Source organism: Amphiura filiformis, chromosome 1 (genome assembly GCF_039555335.1).
Source record: "Amphiura filiformis chromosome 1, Afil_fr2py, whole genome shotgun sequence".
Lineage (NCBI taxonomy): Eukaryota > Metazoa > Echinodermata > Ophiuroidea > Amphilepidida > Amphiuridae > Amphiura > Amphiura filiformis.
In genome coordinates, this window is record NC_092628.1 from 15,357,012 (window position 1) to 15,371,627 (window position 14,616).

Here is a 14,616-nt window from a genome sequence, read left to right on the forward strand (position 1 = left end):
CAGTCCTACATTGAACAGGAAACCATGTAATTTTCATCCTATTTCTGCCAGTCTCGGCGGGGAGCAAGTCAAATATACAATGTGATCAGTATAAATGAAATCTTTACTTCACAATTGATTTCCTGATATAATGGCAAATACCTTTCAATTTGTCTTTTTATCAATTGTGTTTCAGCGGCATGATATCGTCCATAACTCAAGTCCAATTTTGGTGACAATTTCAGTATTTCAGTCTTTGAAATGGACAAGAGATTAATTTGATATGAAAATACAATTGCAAAATCAGTGTTTCTTGAAAAGTGACGCATATTTTTTTATCTAACTGAAGAGCCTATATATTGCATATGGTCATTTTCACAGTAAAGGGTGTAACTTTTCATTTTTAGGGTCAAAATTTCAAACCACTTAAATATGTTTCTGTTTACTGAAATCATGCATAGGAGCAACTTAAATTCCAGTAAAATAATGTTTCAAGGCTTAAACCTTGTGATTTCTAATAAAAAATTTGACATTTCCATAACATTTTGGTTAAAATCCAAGAAAAAATGTATTTTACATAAGCTCAGAAAATTATGACATGAAAGCTGGAATACATGTGAAATCCCATTCCAAAGTAAGTCAACAGATATAAGTTACATTTTATACCATGTTTTGCTATGTTTGTAATTGCAGTTTTGAAATTTTTAACATAAAGTGTCATTTACAATGGAAATTTCCCAACCTTAAACATATTTTTTAAGTTTTAATTGGGTTCCTAAAATAATTTGAATGTCTAACTTCATGTACAAATACTACTTGATAAAAGGAACCTCCCAGCCAAGTTTCACAGAAATTGGAGTTATTTTTTAGAATTGGCAATTCAAGCGATTTGTGTTTCGGAGGCTTCAGTTAACAACACAGGTGATCATAAAAGTAAAATATTTGGCTAACTACTGCAAGTTGACATGAAAAAATAGGTAAAAAATATCACAATTACCAATTTTCATGCTTTGCTTCTAAGTATTGAATTTCAGTTGTGACAAAAATTAAATTATCACAGCAAGTCATGTTTTTTGTTTCGGAGGCTTCATGTTAACAATGGCTAAACACTGCAGAAGTATTTTTTTGAAAACAACACTGTTGGGATCATCTAAGCTGTTATTTTCTTGTGTGTATTGAATCAATGATTCTATGCGGCAGATATTGTAGATTTATAGCATGTTAACTTTTTCACCCATTTGTTAAGTATGGTGTTTTTTGCATGTGAAGCCTCCAAAACAGGCTTTTTGATTATCAGTATATTTTTCAAACATTAACCATAACATCAACTTTTTTTAAATTTATGACATTCTGCACATGTCAAGTAACAATTACAATGCAGATATCAGTATGAAACACCAATTTAGATATACATAGATGATAATTAATCTTATTGTTGTTTCGGAGGCTTCATTTGTTTCGGAGGCTTCAATTGTTAACGGAAAGTTTGTATTGGGTCCCATTTTCAAACGGTGATATATATCTCCACGATTTAAAAACAAGTAACTTGAGGATCTACTTTGCTACATTTTGATAAATAGATTGGATGAGCTCTTTTATTTATATTTGCCCAAGCTTGCTGAACAGTTTGTTTCGAGGCTTCAAAAAGTTAACGGAAAAATGGCTCCTTGAAGTCAAGATTTTATAAAAATTTTAAAAGCTTGCAAATCGACTAATTTTTGTTACCCATTTCAAGTTAAGATATCAACTGTTATGAATCAAGAAGAAGTGAAGAAATAACCAAGAATTATGAACCAAAGCTATACCCACAAAGTTTGTTAACAATTGTTAACGGAAAATGAAGCCTCGAAACGACAAATCTCAAGTCCGGTTCTCAAAAATACAGGGCTGTTCACAATTAAATCTAATGTGGCAGTGTTTACTGAACATATGACCGTACTTTCAGGATAAGAAAAATTATCCATGAACTAACTGAAGAAAACACAGGGTTTTACAAAAATGTTACTGTTTTTATAGTTTTTCAAAATGGCAATATTAGGTACATTTAAGCCTGCTAAAACTGAACGCAGTAACTCCCGAAGATGATTATGCTACCCAAGGTAGCTACTAACTAGATGACTTATGTGGCCAAAAATCATGGAATTCTGTGGCTTTATTAAAACACTACAGATCAAAATGTTAAAAATCCAAAGTTACACCCTTTACCGTGAAAATGACCATATAGCAGCCCATACTTTTATAACTGGGTCAATACCATAAACTGGGTTAAATTACTAAGTACATACAATGCGCTATGTTTAGCATCGTTGCCACTGGGCTGTTTCAACACAAGATTGGGCCACTTTTTTGGAAGTAAAATCCCCATATTGGCAGAATGGAAGAAGGTTGTAAAATTGTATTGCCCTGTCACTTTTTAATACAGCATTCTCCTAATGATCCCATTTCTAGCACATGTTACTGTGGCAACTGTGCACATTGATATTTTAAATGAATGATATGAAGTTGTGAACTTATTCATAAGTTCACAAGTATAAGATGTTTATTGTTTGGGCTACTTTCCAACCTCAGCTGCCGGCCCTTGGTGCATACATGTAATGTGCAGAACTTGGAAAAAACCTTATTGGTCCAGGGTTGCCAGAATGGTGAACATATTTAAAGGTGTTCAATGGGGGAAAGGAAGTATGTAGTATGTACATACAATAATATGTGGAGGTTAATTTCTTGACATTCAGTCAATGTTCCTAAGCAAAACACAAATTATTGTGTGATTCATGCATTCACAATCATTTTGTGTAGGTGTGCGTAGAATACTATAGAATGGGCTCTGCCATGTCAGAATCAAGTATTTCAAATTATGTTCTGTTGGCTCTGATGTACTTGTTTTTTACATGAAACCCCACATATTGGGCTGTAAATCTGAACACAGTACTCCCAAATACATGGACCATGTTACTAAATCACAGATTACTAGGACCTGGCAAAAACTGCAATGTTTTTAGGTAAAAACACCCAAAAACACCTTGATTCATCAAAATGCGAGAAAATCCATAATTTCTTGCCAAAAAAAACAAAAAGTAAAAACAAACCAAAACATTTTTTTTAAATATTTTTCCCAAATGTCCAAAAATGAACTTTTGAGTCCAGATGTGTGATTATGGAACATTCATAACCTCATTAATAAACGCGATGCGTGCGATCCAATCATATTTTATTATTTGTGAAAACGCTTGAACGCAAATCGAGGTCATTAATATCTCACAATTGACCGCAAAATGCGTAATTGTTTCAATGTCGCACACAATTGACTTCTCGCGTGCGCGCCGTGACAAAGTCGTCCAACGAACTGCTGTGCGCTGGCTGCAGTATTTGGATTGCGCGCTACCATATTTGCACAGATTCTGATACGCACTTTTTTTGTTATTGGTCGCTTTGTTTTAGCCTGATTGATTTTGGGAAAGGGAAGATGTAAAATTGTTTATTTTACAAACTTTTGAGGAAAATTTTGTGTTATTTTGTAAAGTTAAAAGATCAAAGTGATTTATGAATGAGAGGTTAATAACTTTGCATCGGTTATATATATAGGGCATTGTGAAAAAATCTAAACATTTTGCTTTGCACTCGAATATCCTCGGGGCTGCGCCTCTCGGGATATTCCTCGGTTCCAAAGGCAAAATGTTTAGATTTTTCACAATGCCTCCAAATAACCGATGCGCAGTTATTAACCTCTAAACATTTTAAAACCACACAGGTCACAGGTCATGCTTTACCAATCGACCTAAAAACTCATAACTAAATCAGCTTAATATTCAGATTTGTATGAGTACCATACCTTTTTTTCAGAGCTTTTTAATGCTTTCAAAAAACATCCTATGAGTGTATGTGTAGTTAGTTTTTTTTAGTTAAGGGGCCAAATTTTAAAAAGCCGACTTTCATCTGGAATATCTAGCAGCACATCAAAAACTGCATGTTTTTCCCCCCAACAATTTTGTTGTTTTTCAAAGAAACAGGAAATAACATTGCATGAGAGTATCTCTATCTTGGCAAATGGCTACAAATGTACCTCCCCAAAACAACAACAAAACAAAGAGGAAAAGGAGAATCCCTACATATCCCGCATTCCTTGCTTTTTATGGTAGCCCAATTTATGATTCCCCACATTGACTACATGTACATGTAGCGTGGTCAGTCATTAAGTAATTACATTTAATTAAGTTGCATAGTCTTGAAAACATTAAACAATCTAGGACCGTATGTAACAAAAGTTTCCTGATAACACACACAGCAATGCTTTTACTGCACTTTGCACATTATGCCAAGCAGCAAAGGCAAAATACATTATGTTTCCTGGTTAAGAACATGAAATTTATAAATCATGACATTTTCCAATTATTGGTATTAGTGAGGCCACCAAATAAACATTCCACCTTACAAAACAAACCATTGTTAACGTATAAATATTTTTCTAACACCTCTTTTAAACTTGAGTATTTTAAGTCAAATAATCCGAAGTGAATTACCATGTACTTAAAAACTGTCAATCAATCAATCTGACCAGACCTGTGACAACCACCATCACTCACCCATCTGGACATGGGACATTGCAACAAAATAATAAACAATCTCATTGGATAAGGAGTGGGCTGTGAGAAACTTACACTATCGTCATAATAATCAAGTATGGTAAAGAGGTGGTTGCTATGGTTCTATGTACATTACAAACAGTCCACAGACAAACATACATACGTACATCAGTGCATTAATTAGTACTACATTGTAGGATATTGTCATATTATGCCAGGGCCAGGGTAAATCAGGGACTGTCTTTTGGAATATGCAGGAGAGCATTAATTAGCTCTTCTGATGAAGACGTCAAGGAGAGCTGTTTAAGAGCATTTACAAGAGATGTACGGAGAGAATGGTCAACTAAGAGCTAAAAATCACTCTCCTATATCAGATTTAAGGAGAGCAGTAGAGAGTGATTGCTCTCACTCTCTTCAAAAGGCAGTCCCTGAGAAAATCTCAAAGCTCTGTAAGATTTAAGATTAGTTACATACCTAAATACTGCACAATGCATATTTCAAATGTATTTCTTTGGTTAAACATGTTTTTTTGAATCAGGTGATATGCCCAACAGGAAGAGCACATTACTTGTGGTGCATTGCCGTAATTCCAAATGGTGTACATAGGTTATATTAAACAGAACCTTGATTGATAATAAAATTATAGTCAAGCCAAATATTAATATCTGCAAGCTTCATTACGTAACCTTGATTGATAAGAAATCATGTTCAAGCCTGGAAGCTAACCTAAACCACATAAAATGTTAATATCCACGAGCTCAAGTTCAAAGGGCACTGCCCCTCACTCATAAGCCAATTTGCTCTCATGGATAGTGGTACTCTAGATTTTAAAGCAGGTTACATAGTTCTTCTAGAAGGAACTTACATACATGTTGCTGAGAACCACAGTTCAAATCAAGGCAAAATTTGAGCAAGGCTTTCTTCATTGTTGAAAAGCTGTTTTTTTATGTACATAATATACCAGTATCCAACCAGATAGGCTACAGAGCATGCATATTCTTCAACAAAACTGATTGCACATAATGTGATTTTGAAACATCTGAAAATGTCATTTGAAATTGTCTTTTACTTGACACTACATGTAGTATGTATAATTGGTAAAAATGATGGTTCATGTATAATCACGTATCAAGACTGAAGCACACATCATACAATCTCAGTAGTTCTGTTACACACATTTATGTGTGCAACATATGTGCTGTGGTGAGCTAACTGAGCTTTAAGTACTTTCATTGTGTGAAGACATTATATAGCTTACGTATTTTAGCTCCGTCTTGCTTGTTACTATATATAGGAAAATTACTAATTTTGTGTTCATTGTGAAACTCTTGATACATCAGCAACTTCGCGGGTAGCACCATGATGGCATACGGGGCAGCTGCAACATTTTCAGAACTGGCCAATCATGTTTGCGTTCGTGTCTGTATCCTATGCTGTAGTTTATACACCATGTGTATGTGGTGGGAAAGTTCTACGATGAACAGTGAACACATATTAAACTTCATTTTCCTGTAAATCCATTTGAACTATTTGTTACTTGAAATTGAACTTCAACTGCAGCATGTGTTGTTTGTTATTTTTCCTGCCTGTTTAGTTTACAAGTAGTTTGTATGTTCAGGTGTACAGTGATATTCATCTCTTGATCCAGTGCACTTTCTTTTCTATTGTTTACTTGATTCTTATCAGTCTTGTTGTTTTTGCATGTTTTACACTTCTGTGGGTTTTGTAATTGGTAATTTGGCTATCAATGTTAACCTGCAAAGGACACACATTTGTTACTATACAGTTACTTCTTGTCACCCTGCATTCTGTATGTGTTTTACTTGTTTCCCCACATCAATACCTGCTTTTTTCAGTTGTGTGTGTGCACTAGTAACTGTTTTTCCTTTAAAAAGCCACAGAATGAAACACCAGATGCGAAAAATTGTGGTCTAAAATATGCCATTTAATTCTACTATGTAGCCAGGGATTCTCAACTGGCAGCGTGCGCGCCCCACATGGCGTAGTAAATAATGCAATCCAAGTTGTGCTTAACCGCATGCAAACAAAAATTAAAACTAAAAATCTGAAAAAGAGCTACATGTAGATTCAGTGATAGCACGATCAGGGAAATGTAACTTCGGTCACTAATTCTCGCTATTCACAATAAGGGCGCCGCCAGCGGTTTGCGATGTAATCGTGATGTATCATAGGAAAAGGTCGACATCCAAGTCCGTAATCTGAATATTACCATGCTATTACATAGGAACATGTGACAATATTTTTTAGTTTGTCAAAATAAAGGTGTTACACGCGAATCGATACTCAATAATACTTAATAATGTGATTTGAAATGTGCACAATTAATTTTTTCTCTATCGATTTGCGTGTATACCGTTATATTGACAAACTAAAAATATTGTCACGTGTTCCTATGTAATAGCATGGTAATATTCAGATTATGCCGGACTTGATGTCGACCTTTTCCCATGATACATCACGATTACATCGCAAACCGCTGGCATCTTTATTGTGAATAACGAAATTGCCAGTGGTCATGGTGGTAAGTTTGTTTTTGTTTATTAATTTCCATTGATCATTTATAACCATAATTATTACATAACTGTAAATATGCCATTTAAAAGCAACATAACTATGTAGGGTTTATTTGCAATTTTTTAATGCTACAAATGTATGTAAAACAAGAACCATCCTAAGCCATTTACAATGCATATATTAAGACCCTTATAAGCTGATCCCTGCACCCCACGCCATAACATAAGCTCGATCACTAGGATAGTGGAGCTTGGGCAATTGAATACCTGAGTGGAAGAAGGGCCCAACTCCATCAAAACTGTTTTTGAGATATTAAGAAAAAACTTAATATTTGGAAAAGTTTTATAGACAGAATGTTTTTGTCTTCAGGGGACCTTTAATACATGAACATACAATATTACATACATTCGAAATTATATATGATGTTTCCATGTTCTGTGTTATAAATAGCTACAGAAAGAAGGTAATCACCATTATGCACAAGTAAAACTCATGTAATATGTTAGCAAGAAAGTTTATTATAGTGATTGGAGCAGATTTCATGGATGAACAAAATTCCTGTTTAACCCTATATTTGTGGAAGAAAGGCCCAACTCCATGGAGTTGGGCCTTTCTCCCATTAAAACCAAGATTAATTGTACGTGGAAGACTATTTAGAGAGTGGATTTTGGCTCATCTTTCACACACAAGGAAGAACAGTCTGCTGGCAATAAAATGTTGGGTCTAACTCATTTTTGTAAAAAATTGGAGTTGGGCCCTTCTTCCACTCAGGTATTCAATTCTATTTTCTACAAGTGGAGCTTCAGATACTTTACTTGAGAACCCCTGATATAGCCTATTGTAGAATTTGAGGGCAAATTGAGTGGCGAAGGGGGAAATCGGACCCTAATCATAAGACTGTCCATATGTGCTCAATTTGAAATTTACACTCATCATGCCATTTTCCTGGGAAACAAGAAAAAGCAATCTGCGGCTTATTAAGATGGTCTTATATTCTTATAAAAGTTCTATACAAACAATCCACTGGTTATTTTATTATAAATACATGTAAACACTGACCTTAGCAGATAAACAGCACGTTCAATGTCACTCAGTTGTTCATCAACGGTTAGTCTCTCTATTTCCTCAGGAGACTGCAACATAAACACATTGAAAATAAACATGAATGATGAAGTATCTACTAGACATTGTACTGGAAAGGTTATGTGGAAGATCAACATTGTGTCAAGATAAAATTAATATACATGTGGATGATGTGTGTAATAAATTGCACCTTTATTGTCACCAGGATCTTTTACAATCTCATCTGTCATGGCACAGTTCTTTAATCTAATAATGTGCTTGTATACAGAATGACCCAGGTGGTGGCCGCATTGCATTCCCTAAATTCAGTAAATTTTCATCGTCAACCGTGTTATTGAATGGGATTATTTTGAAATTTTAAAACCCTTGAAATATCACAAACAAATAGGCCTATGTTAATAAATAATATAAATACAAGCTAAAACCGTTGGGGTTCGATAATGAACCCCACAAAACTAACCAAGTATATTGAAAATGCCATACGGCCGGGCGCTTTCACAAGTTGCCGGCTCGATCATGTCAGCCACCACCTGGAATGACCTTTGAATGCATTGGGTACAAAAGCTCATTCTCCACATTAATTACAACTTGAGGTCAATTCTTGAGCTTTGATTAAATTGGAATTGTTGCTATTGTGACTTTGGAAATTAGACTATTTTGACTCATGTGAAACATACAGGCACAGACTAAACGTCGAACAACTGGATACAATGACAACGTATGGAAAAATATATTTTTGTAAACAATTTGAGGTCAGTATGAAATTGATATTTTGTACAATTTGTACAGCTATCGAATCTACCCTATCACAAGCAAACGTACCTGTATGTAAAAAGTGCCATTAAATACTGGACATCGCCAATATATTTATGACAAATTTGTGTCCAGAACACGAAAAGTGTCCAGACCTCACGCTTGCTCTCTCGGCTACAACAATGGCATAATCCATGTATTCCAGCGGTTCAAGCGTAGCTATGAATAATTTAGCAGATGACGTATTTACCAACTCTGATGATGCGTAATGACCTGACCTTGTCAGACCGATGAGTTACATAGGTTTGATCCACCAGTCACTTTACTGCTTACGCACGGTCATTTTATTCCGCCATGTTTATTGTTTCGAGATCGGGGCCAAGGAACTTAGGCTACACAACGTGCTCATCTCTGACAATTTCCCACAATGCCTTGCGCATTTCCAGAAGAAGGCCTGGCGATTCCCCACATTTCCGGTAAAATTGTAAACAACGCCTGACGTTTCGATAGGGAAAATGGAGATAGCGAAGTCGCATTTTACATCAAACGGCTGCAAGAGTAAAACGTTCTGAAGGATCGGTAATGATTGACAGCTGGTCTGGTGTATTTGAAGTTCATATTGAAGTTTGTAAGTTTGTGACTTCGTATGTTATGTGCAATAGATATTACAGGAAGCTTAAATTGGCACGCTGTTCTGCAATTTGTCTGTCGCTTCTGAAAATGTATGGGAGTTCTGGACATGTCACACCGGAAGTGTGACATGACCTCGCTGGACATAGGCACAGACTAAGTACAGACTATTTGCAACCAGTCCCAGTGTTTTATATGCTGTGAATTCTCGCATATTCATGAGGGCCGATTGTTCAATTGTGCTTTGTCTAACAATCACAGAGCTTTGTATGTCTCCGCATTTTCCTGAAAGTAGACCGTAAAAATTTCTTTCATGTACAGTGAAACCTCTAAGTTGACAGATGAAAAGGTGGTCTATATTCTTCTGTTAAAAAGCTCGTCCAAAAAAAACCCTGAATTCCGCATTAGGTTTTTAACTTGAGAAGGGCTTTGAGATGAACTATTAAATTAAGATGGCTTTATGTGTACATAGTAAATCAATCGTAAGATCGATCGTACATGTAAGGAAAAAAAACTTACAAAAAGTCTAGACAAGAAATATTAATTTTGGCCTTGTTTTTAAAAACAAGCTTGATAGAATCTCGGAAGCGGCAGTCTGATGGGACAGTCTTTTTTTCCCGATAAAGTAGGGGGTCATGAACATGTCCGATGTTTATGGTCCCCTACTTCTCTCTGTTCTCTTTCTCCACCTTCTTTCTTTCTTTGTTTTATTGTAATTATATCTCTCCGTTTTCTTTCTTTCTTTCTAATGCAATTTATTCACACATTTCGTTCTGTAGTGGCAATCTGGGGTTATTATTTTCTTAGGAAGGGGGTCATGAATAATCCTGACGTGATGTGCCCAGAGTAAATTTTTTTATGTCCATTGCCGTAACTATCTCCATTTTCTTTCTTTGTAATTGTTTATATTGATTGCTCAGTGCCAGAAATGAGTACAATTAGCTGCCATGTGTAGTAGATACTATGTGTAATTGCCAAATGTTCACAGGTCAGCTATTGCACTTACCCACTTCTGGCACTGAGCAGTCGATATATCTGGCCATTCTTTTTCCATTCAATTTAGTCCCAAGTTTATGTTTTAGCGGCTAATATACGCGCAAACCAATGCATCCACAACCGTTGCATAAAGCACGCTCAAAAACACACAATGTTGTTACGAACGAACTGATCAGCTTCTTGAAAAGATTTTTTTTTACGTTTAAACGGTTAGTGATTTTCCTACACGGATAGTGCATTTTACGGTCGGTTAACGTTAAACGTAGACACCCTTAGTGATTTCAATCGATATTTTCATTCTTTTTTTAAAACAAAAATAATACAATGAATTTATGGCTGCCAGGGTTCACAGTTTTTCGCGTTTTCGTGTCCAGGAAGCTTTTTGTACTCACTGGACCCGGAAAAAGTAAGATTACATTTATAACCTGAATGGGTCCAGCAGGTACATGTAGTGCATATTATTTGGTAGTACAATTGTAGCGTTTTTGAGAATAGTAGCCGATCGCGGTAAGTCGTCTTTTATCCAATAATTCGGCTCGACTTGGATAGGTTTTGGGTGCCGAATTCGACATACTTCATGCGCGCCAGTACTGAGTGAAGATGGCATTTCGGATTTTTATTTTGGACCCCATTTCCGGAAGTCTTACATTTCTGAGAACCACCTCTCATGTATGTGTTATGTTCTGCACTCTGGCATTTAGAACTCGAGCTTCGAATTTCCACACCAATGACACCATAGTTACACATTTGAGGCTAGAGTCCATTTAAGAGCATTGGGGGCTGTGCAGTAATTATGAGCCCCCCACCCCCCGGGGTAAAATTTCCGATCGGCCTGCCAAAAATCGCTTGCCCCCATGTTTATGAAAAAGCGTTTCCGTACTGTTTTCCTCGCCATTTTAGAGTGTTTTATTTAAAAAGCGCCCCCATGAATGTGTGCCAAAAATCGCTTGCCCCCCCTCCTTTCGGCTCACCAAATATTTCTTGACCTCCCCCCAATTTTACCCTCTCCAGGGCTCATAATTATTGCACAGCCCAGGGTTCGCAGGTTTTTGCTGCAGGTGGAAAAAACTAAAAAAGTGATTTATAGTTCAGTTTATTCATCTCAAAACAAATTATTAAAAGTTACAAAAATCATTTCCTGAAGGCCAGATAACATATTAGAAATTAAAGGCATGCATTTTCATTGCTCAAGTGCATTTTAACCGAAATGTGGCATATGTATATCAAATTCTAGACTTCTCAAGCAATTCTGTGATAACAATTAACATAAATGGTATGTACTGATAATTCTGATTTTAAATTAAAATTTAAATCCAAAGTCACCAATAAAAAATGCATGCTCACCAGAGTCAGAAATTTGCAACCAAGTGCGAGCAGACTTTTGGATTCTCCCAGTGGAATTTTGCAAAAATGCATGGAAATATTTATGAGAATCCATTTAGATTCTTGCAATTTTGTTGACAGGAATCTTTTTTTTGTCATTATATTTTGTTGACGGGAATCTTTGCTTGGCTTATTCCACTTGGGACGTTAAGCAGTATCCGAGAAGAAGAAGAAGAGAATCGACTCTCACCTAATTTCTGACCCTGCTCACGTCACTCAATCAAAGAAAGAGTCTGAGCTAAAGTAATAAAAGTTTTGTTAACTTGGCTAATCTATATAGCAATGAGCGTTACCTTTAAACCTGTTTTGACTGACTGTTCCAAGCTCAAATCAGCCAAATCATTTTCCAATCCATCAACACCACCAACTGCTCGTTCGCCCCATTCGTCCATCATATCCATACTACGCGTTACGTTTATCATGTTCACACGAGTATATCACCTTCCTGTGTGCTCTTAGATTATCAAAAGTAAGGAAATATGTTCCTCTTGACACATACGAGTACGTGTCACACGACAAAAACTGTTGCCATGGATTCAAAGTTGTTTAAAACTTCAGTAATGGTACACTGCATTTCCCGTATTTCTGATGTCAACAAGCAGCCGCCATACTTCTTGCTTAAATTACCCAGAATGCATTACGAGGTCGATGAATCGATTTTGATCGATGCACTGCTTGGTTGTGTTTCTAGAACTTATTTCGTCGTCTGCTAGCTATTATCATTGGTCAATGGACAAGAAAGAGAGGGAAAAGTGAAAAAAGGAATGAAGGAGGGAAGGAAAAGCATAAGAAAAGAGTAACGGGGGGCCTGACGCAAAAAGGTTGGGCCCTGAAATCCCTCTGAGGCCTTGAAAAATAAAATCACCTTAATTTTTCTTGTGGAACATGAGTTTACACTATTTTTCTATTGGGTTGACGTACCTTTTTCATGATCAAAAGGGGGCCCGGAAAAAAATTAGGTCCAAAAGGCCATGAAATTTTTTTTTTAATTTTTCATTCAAGTTGCATCAGGCGCCCCTGAGTGGTGAACGGTCCCTAATGATGGGGTGGGTTTTAGTTGTAGGCCTATAGGCTCCAAAAGAGTGACAAACTCTCTTCAAAACTCTCCAAAAGAGTCAGCGAGACTGTGAGACTAGGGTGAAAATCACTCCTAAAAGAGTAGACCTAAAACTCATTCAAAGTTATAAGGCCTATGTAGGCCTAGTCATGGTAGTTGCTAAAATGATGGACTTTTGATCCAGGAGAGGGCAGGATATTCCTTCTTGCGCTTCTAGGTTCTGTAAAACCTCGGTAGGCCTATAGGCCTAATAGGCCAACAGCGTTTTAACAGTCTTTCAAGTTTTATTTACAAATATTATTTACAAACTGTCAGAAGTTTCTCTTCAGGTTATAATGCTTTAGAATCAACGACAACAAATAATCATACGCCCTTCAAGGCTTGTGCCATTTTGCTTAACAAATGCTGAAGCACACGTTTTGAAATTTCGTGTTGCTCCTCAGGCTAAAATGAAACAGTACAGCGTTGAACTCTTGTTCCTGAAACAAAGGCTTACTGAGAAACTTGTTTCACCAATAAAATGGGACACCAGAAGGTGGTGAAGGTCTTCTATATAGGTGGGTGTCCTAAACTTTGTACATCGCCGCACCTTTTGTTAGGTCGGCATGTATAAAACCATCTATAGGTCTCTGACATTTTAATTTTACATTCAGAATTAAATGAAGGTGGTCAGTTAAAAAAAACAACTTACAAACATTTTCCAGCCTTTTGGACAGACCTCATATATTGAACAAAAATGATTTCGAAGTCTATTAAAAGAACATTGTAAAATTATTATTTGGGTATCTTTTTTGTCAAATTTAAAATATTTTGCGGAGTCAGTTGAAGTTTTCAGAATTGCATGCAGCCGTACAGCCGTACAAGGGCCAAGAGTCACTTGACAAAATAATATTCCTTCTAACATCTGGTTTAAAGAAAATATCAGCTACGAGAGAGCAGGAAACAGTGGCGTAGCCAGGTGATGTAATGCTAGAAAAAGAATGTAATTCTAGAATAAGATGTAGCCTACTATCGACTGATGAATACGATCTACTGATGATATCGATAGCGATGCTAGAATAAGATGCTATCTACTGATGATAGCATGGATTTAGAATAAAATGCTATCTACTAATGATAAAATGCTAGAATTTCTGCTGATGATACCAATTCTAGTATAAGATGCTAGCTAAGGATAATAGTAATTCTAGAATAAAATGCTAGTATCTACTGATGATAGCAATGCATGGTAGAATAAGATTGTATTTACTGATGATACCAATGGTAGAATAAGATCATTTCTATTTACTTATGATACCAATTTTAGAACAAGATACTATCTACTGATGATAGCCATTCTAGAATACGATGCTATCTAAGGATGATCTATTGATTATAGCAAAGCTAGAATAAAATGCTATCTACTGATGATAACAATGCTAGAATAAGATGCTATCTGTGATAACAATGCTAGAATAAGATGCTATCTACTGAGGATAGCAACGCTAGAACAAGATGATATCTATAGGCCTACTGATGATAGTATAATGGTAGAATAAGATGCCATACTGATGATAACAATGCTAGAATAAGATGCTATTTACTGATGATTGCAATTCTATAAGATGATATCTATTTATG

General features: G+C 36.1%; 1 protein-coding gene across 1 annotated transcript in view; it reads right to left on the reverse strand.

The window, feature by feature from the left end:
* The window catches only part of LOC140158853 (serine/threonine-protein phosphatase 4 regulatory subunit 4-like), a 161,403-nt gene extending 148,918 nt beyond the window's left edge, over window positions 1-12,485 (reverse strand). Inside the window, exons 1-2 of the mRNA XM_072182148.1 lie at window positions 12,233-12,485; window positions 8,154-8,227 (exon numbers count right to left, since the gene is read on the reverse strand). Coding sequence (XP_072038249.1) covers window positions 8,154-8,227; window positions 12,233-12,361 — 203 coding nt within the window. The 5' untranslated portion in view covers window positions 12,362-12,485. The remainder of the gene's footprint in view (window positions 1-8,153; window positions 8,228-12,232) is intronic.
* Between the last annotated feature and the right edge of the window lie 2,131 nt (window positions 12,486-14,616).